General features: G+C 37.1%; 1 protein-coding gene across 4 annotated transcripts in view; it reads right to left on the minus strand.

Annotated features, from left to right (window-relative positions):
- Positions 1–211: 211 nt before the first annotated feature.
- TBC1D4 (TBC1 domain family member 4) overlaps positions 212–22868 on the minus strand; it is a 197465-nt gene continuing 174808 nt past the window's right edge. For all 4 annotated transcript variants that reach the window (XM_004054602.5, XM_063697413.1, XM_055360483.2 and 1 more), the window contains 7 exons: positions 21875–22033; positions 17807–17965; positions 14895–15139; positions 10418–10577; positions 7670–7839; positions 4504–4680; positions 212–2560 (listed from right to left, as the gene is read on the minus strand). In XM_004054602.5, the coding sequence (XP_004054650.4) occupies positions 2327–2560; positions 4504–4680; positions 7670–7839; positions 10418–10577; positions 14895–15139; positions 17807–17965; positions 21875–22033 (1304 nt within the window). In that variant the 3' untranslated portion in view covers positions 212–2326. The remainder of the gene's footprint in view (positions 2561–4503; positions 4681–7669; positions 7840–10417; positions 10578–14894; positions 15140–17806; positions 17966–21874; positions 22034–22868) is intronic.

Below are 22868 nucleotides of genomic sequence, written 5' to 3' on the forward strand. Positions count from 1 at the left end.
GTTCACGATAGGGTTTGCGCTCCTATGAGAATCTAATGCCGTGGCTGATCTGACAGGAGTCAGAGCTCAGGCAGTCATGCTTGCTCGCATGCCCACCACTGCTGTGCAGCCTGGTTCACAACAGGCCACAGACAGGTACCCAGGGACCCCTGCAGTAAAAGACTCTAACCAAGAGCTTCTTCTCTCCTGAAAAGTAACAGTATACGTCAAGAAAGCTGCAGCAATATATTTATTGCAAAGGAACTAGACATTACATTAACCTGATGAAGATGTAACAATGCATGAAGCATAACTGGTGCAACATTTTTTAAAAATCACAAATGAAAAAGAAAATTCATTTTCAAAAGAAAATATTGTATCCAAGTCAGCTTAATCTCTGAACACCATAATAAAACTTTTAATGTTGATTCTAAACATCCAGGATAAAGTTTACTTTAAACTGAATAAAAGAAAGAAAAGGTTTCTTTCCAAACTTCCCCAACAGATTCCTTGGCTACCATCTGTGCATCACACCCATAAAGTAATTTTCATCAACAGACAGTAAAAAGAAAAAACCCCTCCTACAAATAGAGAAATTCTCAGGAAATCCAAGCAACAAATCAATTAGTAGCCCCCAATTGAATGGGGCAGACAGAATCAGCATTTTCTAGAACTTAGAAGTTACATTAACTTTATTAATAAGATTTTATTGTCTTTTAAGAAACTGGATTCAAGTGCACACTGAGCTATAACAAGTCATTATATACACACTGGGTAACAGTGTAGAGGGGGTTTCAGATGTTTGTCATCTGTTCATCAAAGCTTTCTGAAACCCCTAGAGCTTTACTATTCTACTCTATAATACATTTTCACTGTGTATAACAAACTCCCTTTGAAGAAAATTACCCCAGATAATCCATCTGTGAAAATACAAGTACTGCAAAAAGCAGTGAGGATAAATACTTTTTGGAAAGGCAAAAATGCTGCATCAACTTTCAGAGGCACTATCATAGAATCATCTCTGAAAAAGAGAACTGCAAATGTACTTTGAAAATTACTTTCCTTGCCTATACCCAGCATGCGTGAATGTCATCTAACAAGCTATTTGTAGGCTGAGGAAGTGAAGAGTTGAAATGCAGAATTGCAGGTTTTAATTGAGCTGGTAACACTGGTACCACTTTCTTTTTCCCTTCCAATGGATTTCAACAGTTTGTTCCTAAACATTTCACAGTTCTCAAAACTTTTCACATAAAAGGGGAAGATTATTAAAGCTTATTAGATTCTGTCAATTGGTCAAAAGAAAAAATGTATTTCAACACAGCTTGTCATCTTTGGAAAAAATCAATCATAATTACATTTCCTTATAACTGAATTTAAGGTAGAGAGACCTAAATTACAAGCACTCACAATTTGGTGGGAAAGTGGCAAATCCTTGTCATTTGGTGACTGTGGCACCAAATAAAGAGGAATTCATTCACAACTGAATGAGTTATTTAAATAAAAAAAGCAGAAAGCTAATCTAGACATTTTAGGTCCTAAATTAAATTTTTCAGGTGTGATATTTTTAGTTTGAGTAATAATGCTGGTCTAGTTTGCTAAAAAATTAGCAACATTCTCCTTTACCTTGAGCTGGGTAGACTCAGCCACAATGTCCTACTGTCTCTTTATGTATGTTTAAAGTAATGCCTAACCAGACTCATAATGCATGTAGATGCAACATGCTAGTTGGCACAAAGCAGGCAGGGAGAAATGACCCTACCTTCCCAAAAAACTCACAGGAGCATGACTAGTAATCATTTTCCTCATATAGACAATGTCAGTAGATATTAAGACAGATACACATAAAGTTACATAAATGTTTCCACCTTTTCACCATTGAGTGAAACATGCTGTTCTTTGGAGAAAAAAATACATTCATTTTTTTCAAGTATATTGCAATATACAAAGATGCTCTGGCTTTGTTTCACTATAAAGACAAAAAGATTTCACATATGTCCAAGGGAAATTTCAGTTTACCTTTCCTTTGGTGTGGATTTCATGAAGTTCTGACTAAAAAAATTAATCTAAATATACATCTACTCATTTTATCTGAAAGCATGAACTATGTTCATTTTATACATATATTTATATGTACATAGCAACAACAAAAACCAGTCTACATATGTCCAATGGCTTAGGATTGGCACGCTCTGATGAGCACGAGGTCCACCTGCTGTGACTAGGGGCCCAGCACCAGTATTAGGTGGTTCCATCAGCTTCAGGGTCCAGCCTTGGGCCAGCGACATGCAGGCTCTTCCTCTCTGTAGTATTCTAAGGAGCACTTTCTGCTGAGGCCGTGCCTCTTCAATTATGGCTTATTTCCTATCTTGGCTTTGTTGTTAGGGTTGCAGTTTAGGTCTCTCAGCAACAGGTCACAATTGGCTAGAGCATCCGCGGGCAGCAGCTTCCGGAGTTGCTCCACTGTCTTTTGATAAGCCATTTTTTCTTGTTCCAGGGTCCGGATTAAAGACTTCATTTTGGTCTCTCTCGTCAAAAGATTTTCCAGGTTTGATTCCAAGGCCTGGATTTTAGTATGAGCTACCTGTTTGGGGGGGAAAAAATCCTCCAAATCAAAACTTTGATTTGGAATCAAACGTCTTGCTAAAGTCATGATTCATTATAGTAGGAGCCAGTCCTTACACATATTAACCAATTACTTCAAATTACTTAATAAAATATTATGTGAAGCAAATAATCTGAAAACCTACAGGAAACGATGATTTATTAGGTTTCACAAAGATGTAACTATGGAACTACCATGCTTCATCTCTTCTCACTGAACACACGAATAATTCAATACTAAATCACCCCCCTCACCAACAGTACGAATCCTTATTCTACACCCACTGGTGTTCCCCTGAGTGAGTGGGATCTGGCCTGGCTGAAGGAGAAACAGGAGATTCCTGACACTATTGCAGTGCTAAAAGAGATTTTCCTTCTCTGACTGAAATACGGCGTTCTCTAAACATACACTTGGGCTTTCATCAGTATTTATAGATGTGAGGGGTGGCCAAGTAACTGATGATGACTACACTGAACTGTCAGTGAAAAAGTCTACAACAGTTCAGAAGAATCATTATAAAACAGGTACAAACCCATCTTCCCTAATAAGGGGCAAATAATTAATCGCCATTGAACTATCCAACTAAAAATGGACAATATACTAACCATTTAGTTTTCTTTTTGAAAATAGAGTATGTTACCCTTTTTTGAATAGAAAAAAAGATTTAAATTTTCTATGAGCCAGAGCCAATGTAAGACAAAGCGAAGGAAGTTTAGTGTTCCCCTTCTTGGGAAGCAACTACTTTAGAGATGTCTCATTTCTAACCTGTCTCTCCTGACTGGTCTTGACAGGGGACTCACCATATAGAAGCAGAGTTTTAGTGTTTTCCAGTTTGTAGCCAGGTGCAGTGTTGGGGAAATGGAGAGGAGGAGTAAGTGGAAACCAAGGAGCCATTAGGCACTGAAACTCCCCTGAAGTCATCTCCCCTGAAGACTTCAGAAGGGTCACCTGCTAGCCCCCCTCCTGTGATCACTCTTAAGCCCCTCCCCTCAGGGCATGGCTACATAGCACACATCATACAAGTTGCAAATACAGAATATGACTTTATAATAAATTTCTTATTGCATGTATAAGTGTGCGCTTAGAGACAGATATATAGTATTTTATATTCTCAAATAATTGTGAACTCCCTGATGGCAGGAATGATGTATTAATATTACATGTAATATTTGCATGTGATTCAATTTACCTAGACATGTCTCCCTCTCTTCCAATTTCCATTTTAGTCTAGACAACTCTCATCATCCGCAACAGATTTTCACAAGTGACTGCTAGCAGGCCTCCTTACCTTCTCTCCCATCTCAATCTGTCCTCGTCAAGGTTCCCAGATTGATCTTTCTACAGCATGGCCCAAAAACTTTGAGAGATTTCCCTCTTGACAGGATTAAAGCCATGTTCTTTGGCTTGACACTGAAAGTCACTTACAATTCTGCCTCTATCATATTTACCCTACCTCTCCCCAACCTCTATCTTAAATTGACACTAGGCTAACTCTGCTGCTCTGCCATGTCCTTCTGATTGATGCCACCCTCCTACTCAGCCTGACTTAAAGACCCTCCTAACTCATTTCTTCCACCAACCCTCCAGATTCCAGCTCAAGCCCAGGTCCTTCACAACTTCATCAATTTCCTACATTCAATTCCTCCTCCCTTTAACTTAACCAAATATCTATAACATGCAACAGGTATTTAAGCAGATTCCACTTTGAACTGCCATTTAGCTATTTTGTGAGGGTGCATTTTTTCCAGGTAATGTTTAATTTAACATGTCATTTGTAGCCCCAGAGCACTTGGATAGTCTGATACATGGGCTCTTGGTTAGCAATGGTTCATTCCACGCACATATCCCTTTCATTCCTGAGGTAGTTCTGTGCGTGCAGGAGGCATTGAAGTACTTATTTGCTCAAATCTTTATTTCTTTACCTGTAATTTTTCTAGGAGGTCCATGTTTTGTCTTTTCAGTTGGCTATTGGCCCTCTCCAGCTTCTCCAAAGGTTCACTATCCTCACAGGAATATGAAGATTCCTGAAGCTCATCCTGTAGCACATGATATTCCACCTCATAGGCATGCAACTGCTTAGAAATATCCATCTCAAAAACCTGCCATGAAAGTATCATGGGTTAGGCTAGCCTTTGGTATGTATAACAAGATACAGCCTGTTTATCTTGGTATATTTCATGTATATTTCCAAATACTTATTAATGAAGAACATTAAAGCATAAAAAAGGAAAAAAAAGTGTAACTGTCAATACAAGAATAAATTAGATATAGTTTACACTGTCTACATAAAAACAGATAGCTCTTTCTGTGAAAGAAGATTTTCTTTAAAAACAGAACAGATAGATTATTTCTATGCAATTGAAACATTCTCATGAAGCTAAGTCCCTAGAATAAATTAATGTCCAAGTGTATTTGGCAGCTAAGATATTCATAATCTAGTAACTGTCTCCCAAAATGTAGTATACTAGATAAACAACATTACTTATTGAGTAATTATTATGTTAGAGATAATCTCTGCTGATTAGTAAGCAAAATTGCATAGGGTATTACTGTAATAAAGCAACCAAAAGCATTTCTAATTTATTTGCCAATGGAGCAGAAAGATCTTAATAAAATTTTGCATCCATTTGCTATTCCCTGTAAGCCTCTTAAGAGTCATTTACATATTGTACCACACAGAGAATCCTCAAAATTGCACACTGTGAGCACTGTCCAGGGCTGTAAGGTTTAATTAGGGCTGCTACTGCTCTCCCATGTCACCACTAAATAGGAAGGTCGTTTGCTTTGAAGCTAGAGGACAGTTACTCCAAACTTCCTAGGGGGAAGGAGAGACAACAGCTGCTATTCAAGCAATGGTGTCTATACTAACACTGAAAAGAGAAAAGAAACCACAAAAAACCTGACTTACTCTACTACTTACTACTAGAGATACTCAAACATTCGAATTTTAATAAGAGAATTTCTAGACTAACTGGTTATCCTCAAATAACCATCATCTTTTCTTTACTTAGTGGGTATGGATACAATGGATTATTATACAACCATTAAACATGATAATATGGATTTATAGTTACTGGAAAAAATCTAATACTTTATATTTTTAATTATAAATCAGGTTCCACAATAGTATATATAGTATGATTTCATTTATGTACAACTTTATATATTTTTATATTATATATAAGCAAAGAAACATGTAATACAAAGTTTCAAAGATTATCTCTAGATGTTGAGATTTATAGTTACTTTTATTTTCTTGTGATTTTCTGCATTATTTGCATTTTTTTCCAGTGTCCATAAATAAAGTTCATCAAAGTCTCCCTTAATATCAGCATTTCATTCCACAGTAATCAACTCTAATTGTTAGGAAATTCTCTCCAATATCAAGTTCAAATTTACCTGCCTATAAATTCTACTCATTAATCCCAATAGTAATCTATAAAGCCAGGCAATTTCCTCATTAATTTTAGAAGGGAGGTGATATCTGATTTCAAATCTCTAAAAGCATAATATCTGATTCCAGTCAAGAAAGATATTTCTGAAAAATTTATAAACAAGTGAATATATAAATAAAAGCTACACTTTTCAGCTTACAGAGCATTTTAACAAATACAAACTATTTATAGATATTTGTGATTTAGATTCCATGTAATGGAAATAAAATTTTACATATATTAATATAATAAGAGTTCATATTATAGTATGAATTACAGGGTACAAAATACTTTAACATATTGGTTATATTTGCTCCTAAAATAATACAAAACTATAATAGAATCTACTTTTGTTATTCCCATTTTGTAGAGGAAGAGGTTGAGACTCAGAGAGGTTGTAACTTGCCCATAGGTACACAGCTAGTAAATGGCTGGGCACCAGAACAAGGTTCCAAACTCCCTTTCTCTAAACCCTATCGTCTTTCTGCCATCAAAAGTGCCTTCAGGAAAGTGGTAAACTTTATCAATGCTCATAAAGCATAATTGTCACATCTATCAATCTGCTCTTAAGCTTGTCCACTGCATCTGAACGGCAGCAATATATCGCTACCACTCACCTGGTCCCTATGAAGAGTCAAGGACTACACATACGGTGTGCAGATTACTCTCAATTTGCTTCTCAGATCAATTCTCTGCCCTCATCCATTCTATTGTACCCTGGCAGGCAGACAATTCCCCACACTTACTTTCTGGCTGGCTTCTGGTTCACTTTGGCAAATAGAAGATGCCAGCACAAGATCAGAAGGGGCAGGAGAAAAGGGTTGGGTATTTCTTCCCTGATCCTTCTCTGCCTAGTGCAACAAGACCACAACAACCAGCACAGAACCCTCCTCCACGGTTCCAGGTCTCCCTGGGCCTAGTAACACAATTATATCCTCCACGTAGCTCCTCTGCAGCAGGGGTTTGAACAGCTTCCCTATGTTACTAGTTCCTTCGCACCTGGACAGCTGTGTTGGATTGCCTTACGCCTACCCACACCTTTATAGATGGTTCCTTCATTTGAATCATTGGAGGGAGAATGTTTCCTGTAGGGACAAAGACTGATACACCAAGTCTCCTCACTGAAGCTTCATAAAACCTCTCAGATCAGTATCATCCCATTCTGGAACTTGTCCAGTACTGTCCCATTCTGGACAACCAGGGTTTGGATGATTAGGCTGATGTGTGCAAGCCAAACAACCAATTAAAGAGCCAGAAGTAGATGCAAACCCAATACCTTCTAATTCCAAAGCCTGTACTCCTGCCACGTGTCCTCTTCATTTATTTTACAAAATAATTAACAATATAACAAAGGCAAGAGGATCTGATTTTATTCTCAGGCCTTCTTGACTCTGTCAGTTCTATCTTCAGCTTTAGCATTGGTTTAAATTGAAAGGATTCCTGAAAAACTCATTACGTAGCACTAAACAGCATTTTTTGTGCATAGCCAGATAGAAAATGTCACAGTGTAGAAATTTCACAATAGTCCCCTTTCTAAATAAAATGTATCTGATGAAAATATCTGTCAAGCAAAGCTACATTTTTAAGCTAAAGCATTTAATATATATTCAGTAGAGAAAACTGCTATATAATACTATTAGCATTTAAATCATACCTGGGTAATAATTTTTTCCATTTCAGAGGTATTCATATCAGGTAGCGTGTTTTTAAGAAACTCAACAATATTTTCAAAGCTCTCACATTCCATTATAAGTGTCTCTTGGCTGCTCAGTAGGCTGAGTGCAACCTTGAATATAACTTCAGTTCCCTGAAGAAAAATAGTATCTAAAAGAAGAGATATAATTTTCATGATCAAAACTATGCATCCACTCTTGTAAAAAGCATGCTATTTGTGCTAAAGGTTTTTGTTTACTTGTTTTATGTATTTTGCAGAAGAAAACTGGTCAAAAGCATCTAGTTTTTTTTAAAAAAAGCAATATAACTAAACATATAAGCAGATGTTTTAATATTCCTCTTAAGAATCTCAGATAAAGCCAGGGTAAAAAAAGGACAAAATATATATCTCTGTCCATGAACTATTTGTAATTTTTAATGCCAAATTTAATGGAGACTAGGTAAACCTCAAGGACAGTTATTCAACTGATATTTAGATTTTTCTTCACAACAGGAATACAAAAACAAATTAACATAACCAATGAGTACTATTCAAACTCTCATTACCATAATAAAAAGTAAATGAACCAGCTATATAATTAAATCTATACCACACTAGGAAATTAAAAAAAAAAACTTTAACAGAAAAATTAAAACAAATGAAAAACATACAACCTCAATCAGGAGAGAAATATAAGAGCTACCCTAACTTAAGCCCTGCTTTCCTACAAATACAAACATGCAATACTTTTGAAAAGTATCAAGTACTAGGCCGGGCGTGTTGGCTCACATCTGTAAACCCAACAATTTGGGAGGCTGAGGCGGGTGGATGGCTTGAGGCTAGGAGTTACAGACCAGCCTGGTCAACATGGTGAAACCCCGTCTCTATGAAAAATACAAAAATTAGCTGAGTGTGGTGGCACATGCCTGTAGTCTTAGCTACTCGGGAGGCTGAGGCAGGAGAATCGCTCGAACCCGGGAGGCAGAGGTTGCAGTGAATTGATATTGTGCCCTGCACTCCAGCCTAGGCAATAGAGCAAGACTCAGTCTTAGAAAAATAAAAAAAGAAAGAAAGAAAAGTATCAAGTACTTAGTACTTTTTTATGAAAGTTTCTCTCAATCTATGTCATTCTTTAATCAATAATATACAACAGGGAGTCTTTAATGAAGAGGGAACCATAGAATCATTATTTCATAGTAATTCTTCTTGCTCATGCATCTTTCCATTTCCTGCCAGTCTCCATTGTTTTATAAATTCAAAGAAGAGAGTTGAACAGCTATTGTATAGCCAACAGCATCATTTGTATTCTCATGACAAAAAACTGATACTGAAGACATTTGTTTCTTGAACTCTTGATATCAAGCTTCCAAGGGTAAGTCAAAGAGAGGTGCCCTGAAACATCATTTTGATTTGATACACTATTCTCTGGGAAGAAAAATGTATATAAACAAAAGGATTTATAGAATACCCATTAATAGGAACCCAAGCTCCAGAGAAAATGTCACTGTAGAAAAGCAATAGTGTATATTCAATAAACGAGAAATCTGGTGAACATTTGATTCAGCGCATTTTCACTTTACTCTTTTGCTGCATTTTATAAATTGTAGTAACACTAATGCAGTGTTTAACTTTTAAACCACAGCCCTCAATAAGAAAGATATCATATGTTGTAATCTGGTATATATATACATTACACATATATCCTCAAAACAAATTTCTCCAAACAACATATTTCCTTACTATTTGTAATATTCCCTAATATCTTCACTGAATGCTGTTTCATTTTTCCAAACACTGGCAATGACCTACAATGGCGCCAACACAATTTGACAAAAAGCTCCAATTTAACAGAAGTGCAGTTGTGAGTGAATACTGACTGCTTTGCCCATGTCTACTAAATAGATGATCAGAACATAAAAATTAAGGGAGCCCTTTCTAAGGCTACTGAGGTCCTAAACAACATCATTAGAACAAAACTCTGATGAAGAGTTGGTTGTTGTTGTTGTTGTTTTAATTTTTGCTTTTTAAATAACAGACTTAGACAAGTATAAAGACTTGTGAATAGATTTAAGGGCCTCCAAAGGGGACATAAACCATGTTACACTCTCTTTTTATTCCCAGTGCCAAACACTGTGCTTAGAGCAAGGCAGTTACTCAGTAACTTGCCCTGAGCTCTACTGACTGTACTTAGTGTTTTCCCTGAGCCACCAGTCTTAGAGACTGTCCCCCAGCACTGCACTGGCATGAAAAAAGAGTCACATGAGCAATGAAACAGGATGTAAAGTTATTCTGTTAACAACAAAAAGTCAGGTTAAGAAATGCCATTAGAAACAACATTGATACAGTTAAGAACATATTTCTCTGTGTTTTGAATGCAAGATGAAGAAGACAATGGGGGTAGAAACATGTATATAAAAATCTGGAAAATTATACAGAGTCTGTCCCTAGTCCAGATTTTAGGAGTATACTCTCTGATTTTTAGGCACAAATGAAAATAAGAGCTCCATTACAGCTGACTCAAATACAGGAGCCCAATTCCTCTTTCCCTTTTAATTTCAATTTTATGTAAGACAAGTATGATTTTAAGTTACTGTCAGAATACAGCCAGGCACATTTATTAAATTCCATTAGCAATTTGCTATTCTGTATAACACATGATAGAACAATAGGGGCATCATATGGCTAGAAGTAGAAGTATAGTCCTTGGAATAAATAATACTGTTCCATTTAATTACAGGCATCTCTTACCAAAAACTCTGGCTACAAATCCTAATGAAAATTGAGAGGCAAACAATGTGAGGAACCAGGGGGCAGCATAAAGACTGGGGCTGATTTCATTTTCTTCAAGGTGATTGTAGAGATCTCTGTGATAGTCATGAAGGAGCCTGGACAGCTGGTACATTTGAATCTAAAGTTAATTTGGAGAAGAAAAAAAATATTATGCGTTTATCTGCATGTGCATCAAACACACTGATTTTAATTTTATTCTAATATTTAATAACAAATTCACATATATAAGTAGTATTACTTTATTTTTATGATTTTAAAGTTGATACTAAAATCCAAGTTCACTTAACTGAACTCATAAAGCAAGTCACTGAAAGTCTATCTCAGAAGACTGAGCAAGTTTCTCTATCGCGTGTGTTTGAGCATCACATACACACATAGAAATGGAATTTTTTCTTCTGTACGGAGGCATTGCTTTTGGAATTTAATGAGAACAGTCCTGGCTCAGGAACCTCATAGAAAATCCCTTCTAATTTCAGACTAATTCCAGAAAAGCCTCCGTTCTAAAGAATCTACCATGTTCTGTGCAGAAGCTTATTTCTATTTACTGAGACCAGCAGCATGTGATTTATGAAAGAGTTCTGGCTCTCCAGACAATCTGCACTGCTAGGAGAGAATCAAAGCTTAGAATGTTACAGGGCCAGAAGCTTGAGATTTACTTCTAATATTCAAGTTATTCCAGCAGCATATTTTTCATGACAGACGGGATTAAGGCAAAAAGTGCAGTTGTTTCTGAATGTTTCTAGAACTTAAAGAAAAAATTATTTCATTTGGCTACTGAAGTTGGTTATTGGCATTTCAGAAAACATCATAAAGACAGCATACAGAAACTTTTAAACTCATATCTGTGATACTACAGATAAAGCAGTAGTAAGTAACAAACAAATTTGTGAATTGTGTTTTAATTTAAATTTTTATCCACACAGTTAAGAGATAAGTGATGGTTCCCTGATCAGTTATATTGGCTTGATATTTTGGTGTAAAAATGTATAAAATGTTTTATTAAATCTAGCAGAACTTCTTTCACTAGAAGAAATTATTAAAACATCACTCTTAAATAGCTCTATGACAATACATAAAAATAACCAATTATGTTGTGAATTCAACAATTATTTCTAGAGTACAGAACTAAAAATCAACAGACTCCTTTGGAAAAAAATCAAAAACTATGCAAAAATACAAAAAATTGTTTGTTCAATCCTTATCCACAACAAATATCTTTAGAAACTCCGTTTCCACACAAACTGTAAATAAAAGGGAGTTAAAGAGCCACAGGAAGTCATAGCTATAAAATAAGAAGCTTAGCTGGAGTCAAAGTTTTTTTTTAATGAGATTATTATCTCAAAAAAATCATGTTGAAGAAAAAACATACATTTCCTTTAGACCATTTACATCGTAGAAACCAGAAATTCTGAGCATCTATCAACAAAAGAGTTAGTATTTTGGTAAGCACAAAAATCAAAAAAGTCTAATTAGCAGCATAAAAATAAAGCACGTCATCAAAAGCACACTGTTCTTGTTCACTTGTGATTATAAAAAGAAGCAATACTTCAACATGTAATTTTTTAAAGAGAATCTTATTTCCCACCTACCCTGCCGCACATACTCAAATGGGAGTTAAGAGAGTTTCTTCCATCAAGGGATATTTGGGCAAATAAGAACACAATTCAGGCTTCCTTCAAAGAAAGCTTTAATGATAAAATTCTATTTGCTAAGAACAAATAATTCTTCAATTCCACCTTACAGATACCAAGGCAAACCTGCAGATTAAAGAGGTGAACTGGAGAAGGAAAGATGCACAGAGAGAGATAAGGGTAGGGGAGAGAAGATGAAAAAAAAGTAGAGACCAAAAACTTCAGAGGAAAAGATACAATGTCTTTATGCTTAACACAGAAAGCAGCAGAAACAAACGTGACAAGATACAGGTATTTAAAGTTGTAAAAGACCTCAACCCCCACATTTTACAGATAAGGTAACTGAAGCAAGATTTTACACATTTTACAGATAAGGTAACTGAAGCCTGGAGCACCCAAGCCACCAAGAGAGAAGCAAGAAATCAGAAATCCTGTGGAGTGAGTCCAAACCCACTGCAAGAGGCATTTAAGCACACTTCTAAACATCCTATTGGCTAGACCCAAAACAGTACCTCCTGCTCTAGAAAGTGGAAAAGTGTTATATCTCACTTTAAAATGCAAAAGGACCTACTCTCCCAGAATAAGGTCCCCAATACTGTGGCCTACAGCAATGCTGTCGCCAAAGATTTTTAAACATCTGCATTTTCAAAATTATAGACATAAAATATTTCTTGGTACTTACAGTCCATATTAAATGAATGTATAAATCCAATTTACATGAATTTTTGTAATGTCAAATTGATGAATAATTTTTAAGTTGAAATATCATTCTATTTTTAAACTGATAGCTATTATCTTTTTATCTGTGGACCCAGATCAAACACTACTCACAGGTACTTCCCTGTATCTTTGAAATTCTAATAATAGCTACCAAACCGTTGTTTCTGAAAATCAGAATTATTGAATTCCTTATAAGACCATCTGATTCCTATCTGATATTAAGATACAGGTGACCAGGCACAGTGGGTCACGCCTGTAATCCCAGCACTTTGGGAGGGTCAAGGCAGGTGGATCACTTGAGGTCCGGAAGTTTGAGACCAGCCTGCCCAACACAGTGAAACCCCAACTCTACTAAAAATACAAAAAATTTAGCAGGGTATGGTAGTGCCTGCCTGTAATCCCAGCTACTCGGGAGGCTGAGGCAGGAGAATCACTTGAACCCAGGAGGTGGAGGTTGCAGTGAGCCAAGATCGCGCCACTGCACTCCTGCCTGGGTGACAGAGCAAGACTCCGTCTCCAAAAAAAAAAAGATAAAAAGATAAAAAGATACAGGTAAACTCTTTAGGAATAAAAAATAAAACTTTCCACAGTTGTTATTTGACTTGTTAAACCTACGAATAGTCATCAATGAGGAATCAAATCATATGAACTCACACCAGAAAACCTAATGTTGATAGCAAAGCCCTATCTCCCCAGTCAAAATTTTACCTTCAGAGAGTAAAGAAAAATGGAATACTTCATCTCCATTCATACTCTCAAAAAATATCATTTACTATAACGCTCAGACTAAAAACACAATTCTTTTGTTATACATTGGCAACTGAGATATTAAAGGCAAAAAACTCATCTCTGGGAAACAGAAAAAATAGTATATTTTAAAAGCACCTTTAAACTATTACTTCTTATCTAAAGCACAGTATTATGATGAACTGGGAGTCATGCATACCTCATTTCAAGGGAGGAAAAACCTGAGAATCCTCTTTAAAGTCTTCTTTTATATTTTTAACCACTGAAAGCTTTAAATTGCCAGGCAGTGGTTGTTTAAGTATCTATAGACAAAATTTAAACTGCTTATTAGCAACCAACCCACTTAGAGAAGTGAAAACTAGGAGAGAAATGTGCAAACAGGGAGTCTGAGGTAGGCTAAAGACAGCAGTGGCAGTTAATACCCCACTCAAAATACCTGGAAAATCTTAATGGTGCTTCTTCAGAGCCTGCTAAGAAAAGCAGACTCAGTGGCTCAAGCCTGTAATCCCAGCATTCTGGGAGGCTGAGGCGAGCGGATCACCTGAGGTCAGGAGTTCAACACCAGCCTGGCCAACATGGTGAAACCCCATCTCTACTAGAAATACAAAAAAAATTAGCCAGGCATGGTGGCACCTGCCTGTAATCCCAGCTACTGGGGAGGCTGAGGCAGCAGAATGGCTTGAACCTGGGAGGCAGAGATTGCAGTGAGCCGAGATCGTGCCACTGCACTCCAGCCTGGGCAACAAAGCAAGATTCCATCACACACATACACACACACACACACACACACAAAGCAGACTGAAAAGGCACCACTGGCTTTCACACTTTTTCCTCTGTAAAGGCCTATCTTACATGAAGATAAAGGAGGGGAGATATCAATGATAAGTTCAAAAAGAACCATAACATGGTATCTGCTATTTGTGTACTCAAAAGTAAAGGGATAAAGATACTTTCAGATTGTAAACAAAAGATCTGTGAGCCTTTTCAACTGAGAAGTTGAGAAAAAGTGAATAAAGATGACTTGATACCTTCTCCATGTAACCCATAGACTTAGGGCATAAAGGATTGGGTCCTCATCACCTACCTTTCTTAAATTACTTATTTACTCACTTCAGGAATTTTATGGAAAAGGTATTCTGCCTCTGGGTCTCATACACTTAGAAGTTTACCTAAATAGCAAATCCCACACTAAGTGAACTAAAACATGCCCCAATCTTTACCCAAGTTCTAAGACAATGGCTCTACATTTCTTTAAATCTGAACTGTAATAATTGAGAAGAGGGCCAGGATTTCTGGTAATAGTCTCACACCTTCCACGGGAAGCACAAGTGCCTCACCTGCAGCGACATCATATCAGGTCTGTACTGCTTGCGGAAGCCGAGGTCATACATGAGGAATTTCAGCATTTCAAAGGCTTGCTCTTCACTCATGTGCAGAAGCAGGACTCCAGCCACAAAGCTGATCCCCTGACAGTATCCCACTTCTTTGTCCAGCAAAGAATAGGCTTTCAGGAGGTTAAACAGTGACAGCTGTCCTGGCCCAAGCTGTACTGAAAAGTAAGGGTGAGTAGGAAACGTCCTTCCTGCAGAGGAAAAGAAGGAAAATATTTTTTGAAATGTCCTCATGCCTTGGAGACGACAGTGAAATCGCAATTCAGTGACCTCCAAGAACAAACAGACACTCTTTCCCAAACCAGTGAGAGTTGCTTAGAGTCACCATGTAACTAAGAGTCTCTCCCTCTCTCACCCCAAGTTCTGCCAGGCCACCATACCATCTTCACATATACGATATGGGAGGAAACATTTTATGCTAACCAGTACTTCTTTCCAGCAAAAAAAAAAAAAAAAAAAAAAAAAAAAAATACAATAAAAATCCACAAACCTATGATGTACCCAGGAGAAATATCAGGAAAATGGAATATAAATTTTATTCTGACTATAAAGCAAGGCAAATTCTAATTCATATAAAGACTACCTTCTAAATGAAACCAGAAGTCTATAAGACATATTATTTAAAAGAAAATCTTCATAGTCTATAAACAGGTTTATTTCTGCTTTTCTTATGACACTGGAGGGACTTTTTGGGTTTGTTTGACTTTACATTCAGACTGTCATTCAGAAGAAAACTGCTTTTTCAACTATCGTTCGCTCTCTGCTCTTAAAATACCTGCACGAGCCATGTAAACCACTTTTCTTTTTCAATATCTAAAAATATCAAGGAAAATAAAGGGTCAAGTCAATTTCAAATAAATTCCCCTCTAAAATATACCTCTAGGTATAAAATTACCACAGAGACACTTGAGCTGGCAATGTGAGTCCTGCATCACTAAAAGGAGAGTTCTATACACAGAAACAAATCCGTCTTCACATCAAAGCTGTCTATATTGGTATGGGACTTTCCTAGGGCCACAAAAATGAAGGGGGATGTTAGCTTCCTTGTGAAATGATTACTCATGTCATTTAGAACTTGCAAGAGTGCCAGGTTTTAAAATGTTTTCTCCCACATATGCTTAAAAGTGATTTTTTTTTCTAGGAACCAATAAGATTAATTCTGCAGAGCCAGTAAGAGGAAGATATGAGAAAATAACAATTGCATGCTGAAGAAACACAGATGGCTACAAGCAGAGCCAAATAAGCAATTTTTAAAATTATGGTTTTACTTTCTCACTTAAAATTTTTACTAAGGAAAACTATAAATACACTTTCTATCCATTAACTTGATTCTAGCTCCATTTTTGTCTGACTGTAATATGATCTCATTTTCTCTCTTTAATAGGACATCGTGACTAACCCTGATTGTATCATCAATTTATGGTCAGAGAACCACAGATTTGCTTGGGAACATAGGGATTGCCTTGTTCAATGTCCCCACTTAGTAGAGAGGATGGACACTCAGAAGTAAGGTAATATGTCTAAGACCACAATTAGTGGCACAATCAGCACAAAAACTCATTTTCAGTTTCTCTGTAAAATCCCCTTTTTAATTCCGCTGGGCTCAAAAAAATAATTAACTGAGCTGGGTCCTTTCCCAGTAAGAGCCATTTGTCATCCAAAAGGAACAGAGGTAAAAACTAGGGTTTGGCTAGTGATTTTTCATATGCCCTAATATAAGATGACCCCAAACATAAGGTAATCTTGTATTTTCCCAAATGGGCCCAAATAACATATCTGGCCACCTGACATATATCAACTTTTAGGAGTACAAATAAAGTGGTCAAATGCCAATATATAATATTTAATCTAATAATGTAGATATTTTTAAATAATAAAGTATGTTAGAGAAAAATTAGAGACAATACAATCTTTAAAAATCAAAGCATTTTTATTTCCATAAGTTATTTGAAAATCAGCATTTAAGAAGACTGCTGGCTGGGCACGGTGGCTCATGCCTGTAATCCCAGCACTCTGGGAGGCCGAGGCGGGTGGATCACGAGGTCAGGAGATTGAGACCATCCTGGCTAACACGGTGAAACCCCATCTCTACTAAAAATACAAAAAAAAATTAGCCAGGCATGGTGGCGGGTGCCTGTAGTCCCAGCTACTCAGGAGGCTGAGGCAGGAGAATGGCATGAACCTGGGAGGCGGAGCTTGCAGTGAGCAGAGATCATGCCACTGCACTCCAGCCTGGGCAACAGAGGGAGACTCCATCTCAAAAAAAAAAAAAAAGACTGCTTTATGATTCTGTCACTGGAAATTCTCCGCCAGGTCATGAGTACCCATTCCTACACTATTAGTGCAACTAATGTTTCACTCACCCTATAGGTGTATAGTCATAATTTCCACCAACATAACCATTTATCATGCTGCTTTTTAAAGTGACATATAAAGGATTGTTTTCAGCAGTGTGTCCAGGAATACCTAGTACACCTTTGTTAAATTTTTAACCTATTCTAAGCTATTTCAAAACCAGCATTGATTAAGATACAACTATCTGCCCTAAAAAGTCAGTTGTTCAAAATGCAGTAACTGAGAGCACCCCATAATATGACCTTTATAATAATTTAAATATAAGATGGCTCCCTTTGCAGAGGCAAAGTTTTGGGGTGAAAACTTCATTTAACACGCAGGCATTTGTGGGATCGTCAATCAGGTATAAGGCCAACTTGCCCTCAGTAAAGGACAAAGTCAACGGCTCTGCATATGCCAACAGGTGCTCTTTATCAGCATCAAGAACAAACAAAAACCAAAAAAACTTAACAGAGGGATCAGCTGTTTACTTTTGTAAATTATAATCCACATGACAAACATACCTAAATCCACAAGAATTGCATGCTGCTGAGCAGTGAGCTGCTTCAAAAGTTCCTTATAGGATATGTCAGGAGGCTGTTGTTTATTAGGCAATCTGTGTCTGAGTCGGTACTGTAAAGCCAGGAACTGCCAAATTTCTCCTCGTCGACTTTTGGGAACTCCTACAATGAAGGAGATAAATAACCAAGGCCTTGAACTCTGGAATGAAGTTGATAGATCCCAGCTGATTCACTATATAATTCTGGTAAACAGGCAGCTGTATGTACCGCATGCCACCCTAAGACCACACAATATAATTGACAGAAGCATATTTTGACAAGCTGAATCCTACAGCTCTTGACGCCTTGCAAAAGAAAACCCTCACGCAACACTTACGATAATGACAATATTAACAATAACATCACCCATTGCTGACTGAGCATTAATAAAACATTTATTGAGGTTGCCTAGCTACTAAGCACATGCACTCAGAAAACAACTCAACTATAAGGCAGGCAATTACTATTAGGTCCACTTTATAGACAGAAAGCTGAGGCAGAAAGAGATGAAGTAATTGCCCCAAGTTCACATGGCTAAGAAGTGGCAGTTTAGAATTAGAACTCCAAAAGTCTGGTTTCAGAGGCCAAATCCTGATATCCCAAAGTGTATTACTGCCTATTTTCACTCTTTATTTGGCTTGAGGATAGCAACAAATGCTAACCCTAATTTACAACTCTAAATATTTGTCATCAACAAGTAACTTTATAATAGAGAATCAAATAGCATTCTTATTTGGGCATTAAAAATGAAAGAATAGGCCAGGTACGGTGGCTCATGCCTGTAATCCCAACACTTTGGGAGGCCAAGGTAGGTGGGTCACTTGAGGTCAGGTGTTCGTTACCGGCCTGGCCAACATGGTGAAACACTGCCTCTACTAAAAATACAAAAATTAGTGAGCATGGTGGCATGCACCTGTAATCTCAGCTACTCGTGAGGCTGAGGTAGGAGAATCGTTTGAACCTGGGGGACAGAGGTTGCAGTGAGCTGAGATCGCACCACTGCACTCCAGCCTGGGAGACACAGCGAGACTCTGTCTAAAAAAAAAAGAAATAATAAAAGTAGTAAACAATAAGAAGGCGTAACTGATATGCTCCAGAACAACATTCGGGCTTTGAAAAGAAAATGCTTAGCACATATAATGAAACATTAACTCTAGTATGCTTGAACACCAAAATGTATCACAAGCAGTTCAAGGACACTATGACTATGTTTTTTATGCCAAGGGAAATGAAGTAAGCACTGGGAGGGACAGAATTCAATTCTGCACAGTGCAGGCAACTTTATTTCACTCACTAAGAGTTTTCAGTTTGGACAGATTGAATCGGCAATGGGTTCCTTTGCTCCAGCTGCTTAAGGAAATGCTTAATGACAGTAATCTCTTCTGACTGAATGCCAGAGTTTGTACAAGCTGAAAGTATTATTGTCCGACAGGTGAAACCGAGGCTCGTTGGCATGACTTATGAGGCCTCTACAATATAGCTCCAAACTACCTTTTTAAGCACCATTACTTCCCAGTCCCTGATGTATACTAGACGCTTGTGGTTATTTTCACTTCTCCAGTTTCTTGCACCTCCTGTTGCCTTTATGGAATTCCAAGCTCCCTCGCTTGACTACCCATTGTATGTCTATTCATCTTTCATGAATGAGCTTGAGTGTCACCTTTTCTTTTGAAGCTCTCCCTAACATCTCGAGATGTAATCAGTCCCTTTGCACACACCATTTGACTCATACTGTAACATTACCATATTAGATTACAGCTAGCTCTATATTGAAGTTTTGTCTCTTTTCCCTGCTTAAACAGTCCTTGAGAATAGCAAGCATATTTTCATCTCTGTATGATAAAATCCAAGAATATACCTTGCTGCTTATACATTTGTCGAATGAATGAATTACAGCATAGAAAATGTCATTTTTAGAAGGTAACTATCAGCCCACTAAATGAATAACTGATAACATGAGTGGGCAGTTTTATTATCCAACCAATAATAAATGTACAAAAAGCAACTTCATTCCAGTCAAACAAACATTTATTGAGCATCCAGTATGTAACAGAGAATAAAGCAAGGCAGTCAGGATGCCTCATCATTGAGTGATGAATAAATCCATTCTCAGGAATATCATCTCATTCATTCATTCACCCATTCATTCATCTAGTAATGAGTGCAAGATACTGTCTTAGGTGCTTGGTGTGCAGTGGTGGGGTAGGAAAAACATTAAATAAATACATACATAATTATTAAACTGTAAATTATGATTAAGTATAATTAATCACGAAAAAGAATGATAAAGTACAATGAATTGATTTTGGTGGGGGGGCAGGGGTGGTGCTCTGAGGAAATGGTATTTGAGGGACCTGAGGGATAATAGGATGCTCTGGGCTTAAAGCGCAGGCAGCACTCACTCCAGGAGAGGACCGCATGAAGGCCCTGAGACGGGCAGAGGAAAGAGCGGAAGAAAGAGGAGTGAGAAGAGGATGGAGTGGAAAGAAAGGGAGATGGGAAATGAGAATGTAGAGAAGTAAGGAAGAAGGAGAATAGGGAGGGCTGGAACATTCCATGCAAGAAATAGCAAAGGACATATCAGTGCTCAAAGTAAAACAGAGCACACAATACAACGTAAGGAGAGATAAAAAAATGAGATCAGAAAGGAGGAAGTAGATATTATAGAACAATGGTATGGTTTGGCTGTGTCCCCACCCAAATCTCATCTTGAATTGTAGCTCCCATAATTCCCATGTGTAGTGAGAAGGACCCGGTGGGACATAATTGAATCATGGGGGCAGTTTCCCCCATACTGTTCTTGTGGTAGTGAGTAAGTCTCATGAAATCTGATGGCTTGTTAAGGAGAAACCCCTTTCACTTGGTTCTCATTCTCTTTTGTTTGCCTCCATGTGAGACACGCCTTTCACCTTCCGCCATGATTGTGAGGCTTCCCCAGCCAAGTGGAACTGTGAGTCCATAAAACCTCTTTTTCTTTAGAAATTACTCAGTCTTGGGTTTGTCTTTATCAGCAGCCTAAAAATGGACTAGTACAAAGGCCTTGGGCACAGGGCCAAGAAGTTTAAACTGTATCCAATAAGAAATGGGAAGATAAGCACTCCTAAAATATCTTTGAGAGTCATGCCAAAAAATGGTGTGATCTACATCTCATAGACATTCCGTTAACCATTATTGTGTCTCCCAAATAAAGCATTCAATAAAAATCTTTAGGATTTCCATATCTTCAAGGATAAAGAACACTATATTAAGTCTGTAAATGCAGCAGCTTTCAAAATAACACTTATCTTAATTTAAACTTAACTGTGGTTCAACAGTCTCACACATTAGCATAGGCTTTTAAAACAACAATCATTATAGAATTTCTTTGGGTATTTTGGAATTTTTATTTTACACCCACAGTTTATGCAGGCTATGGAGATTCTAATTTTAATATATTTAATCTGAGTCACAGAAACTGCAACTAAAAGTTGACTTATTAGTTTTATTTTTAAATTTAAAATTCTTAAATATCAGGCATCTTATATGGCATAGCAGCAATAAAAGAATAAATGCGATATAATGGCTGAATAAAAGCAACTTCTCCAAACTTAGTGAAGAAATGAATGGATGAAAGAAAATTGATTGATTACTTAGCCAGAATACAAATCTATACATATAAATACATACAAGTATATATACACAGTCATGTAAATATACACATATATGTAAATGAATACTTCTGACCAAATGATGAAAATGAGTCAAGTTTGAAAGACTGAATTATTAATATTTTTATGGCAGTGATCAAAGATTTCTATCAATGCACGCACTTCTTCCTTGGTAAACACCACCACCATGCTGAAAATAGGTTTGTGCTACCTCCTCAGAGACAGTCACTAAACTACAGGAAGAAACAAATTACTTCTCTTTTTTTACTAAGCAAAACACAAGGACAAAATTACTAAGCAAAATCTGAGCTCCACAAATCAAACAAAAAAAAATCCCCCAGGCTTTTCTTTAAAAAACAAAAATTACTGAGATTATTCCAAATACCTTCTTTAAGAAGAGTATGAATATCTTCCATATCACATCTGATTTTAGCTCTGCAGTTTAACAACTTCTTATCCCAAGTTATTAAGACCTCTTTCTGACATGCACCAACTTCTTCATAGTCTAATTTAACTTTTCTGGACTGGAGTTCGTCTCTGCTTGCTAAGGAAAAAAACAATTTACGTAAGACCAACGTGTTTTTCAAATGTAAAATTTTAGACATTTGATTGTATTTGTAAAACCATACCAAATGACTTTCAGGAATCAACTGGTAGTATATCTCAAAAAGAAAATTTAAAACAAATTGAGGATACATGAAAGGGTCCCAAGCTTTGAGTCATTTCATGTGAGAAAAAAAATGAGGAATAACCTCCTAAGGAGGTTTTACTCTGTATCTTACATATGGCGACTCTGCTAAGTATAAAAAGTAAACCGTGTTGATCATTCTATAATTTTCCATTTTTTGACACCACTGAAGTGTTAATATTTTATATGTGCCATACATGAGAAGACAAAGACTCACGCTCATCTTGATTTGAAAAATATATGACCATAACATGATACATTTTTATAACTGTTTCCAGAGTTATCCATACTGCCCTTAATAACTAATAAAACTAGCTTATGTGTTCCCGTGTTCGTTATTTTCTCTTTCGTTTGTTTTTGCTTTTGTTTCTTAGAGACAGGGTCTCACTCTGTACCCCAAGCTGGAGTGCAGTGGTGCAATCATAGCTCACTGCAGCCTCAACCTCCTGAGCTCCCATCTCAGCCTCCTGGGTAGCTAGGACTACAGGCATGCGCCACTACACTTGGCTAATTTGACAAACTTTTTTGTAAAGATGGGGTCTTGCTATGCTGCCCAGGCTGGTCTTAAACTCCTGGCCTCAAGCAATCCTCCTACCTCAGCCTCCCAAAGAGCTGGGATAACAGGTGTGAGCCACTGCACCCAGCCCTCCTGTGTTCATTTGTAATAAACTTAAAAAGAAAAATTCCTTTC

The sequence above is a fragment of the Gorilla gorilla genome, chromosome 14 (genome assembly GCF_029281585.2).
Source record: "Gorilla gorilla gorilla isolate KB3781 chromosome 14, NHGRI_mGorGor1-v2.1_pri, whole genome shotgun sequence".
NCBI lineage: Eukaryota > Metazoa > Chordata > Mammalia > Primates > Hominidae > Gorilla > Gorilla gorilla.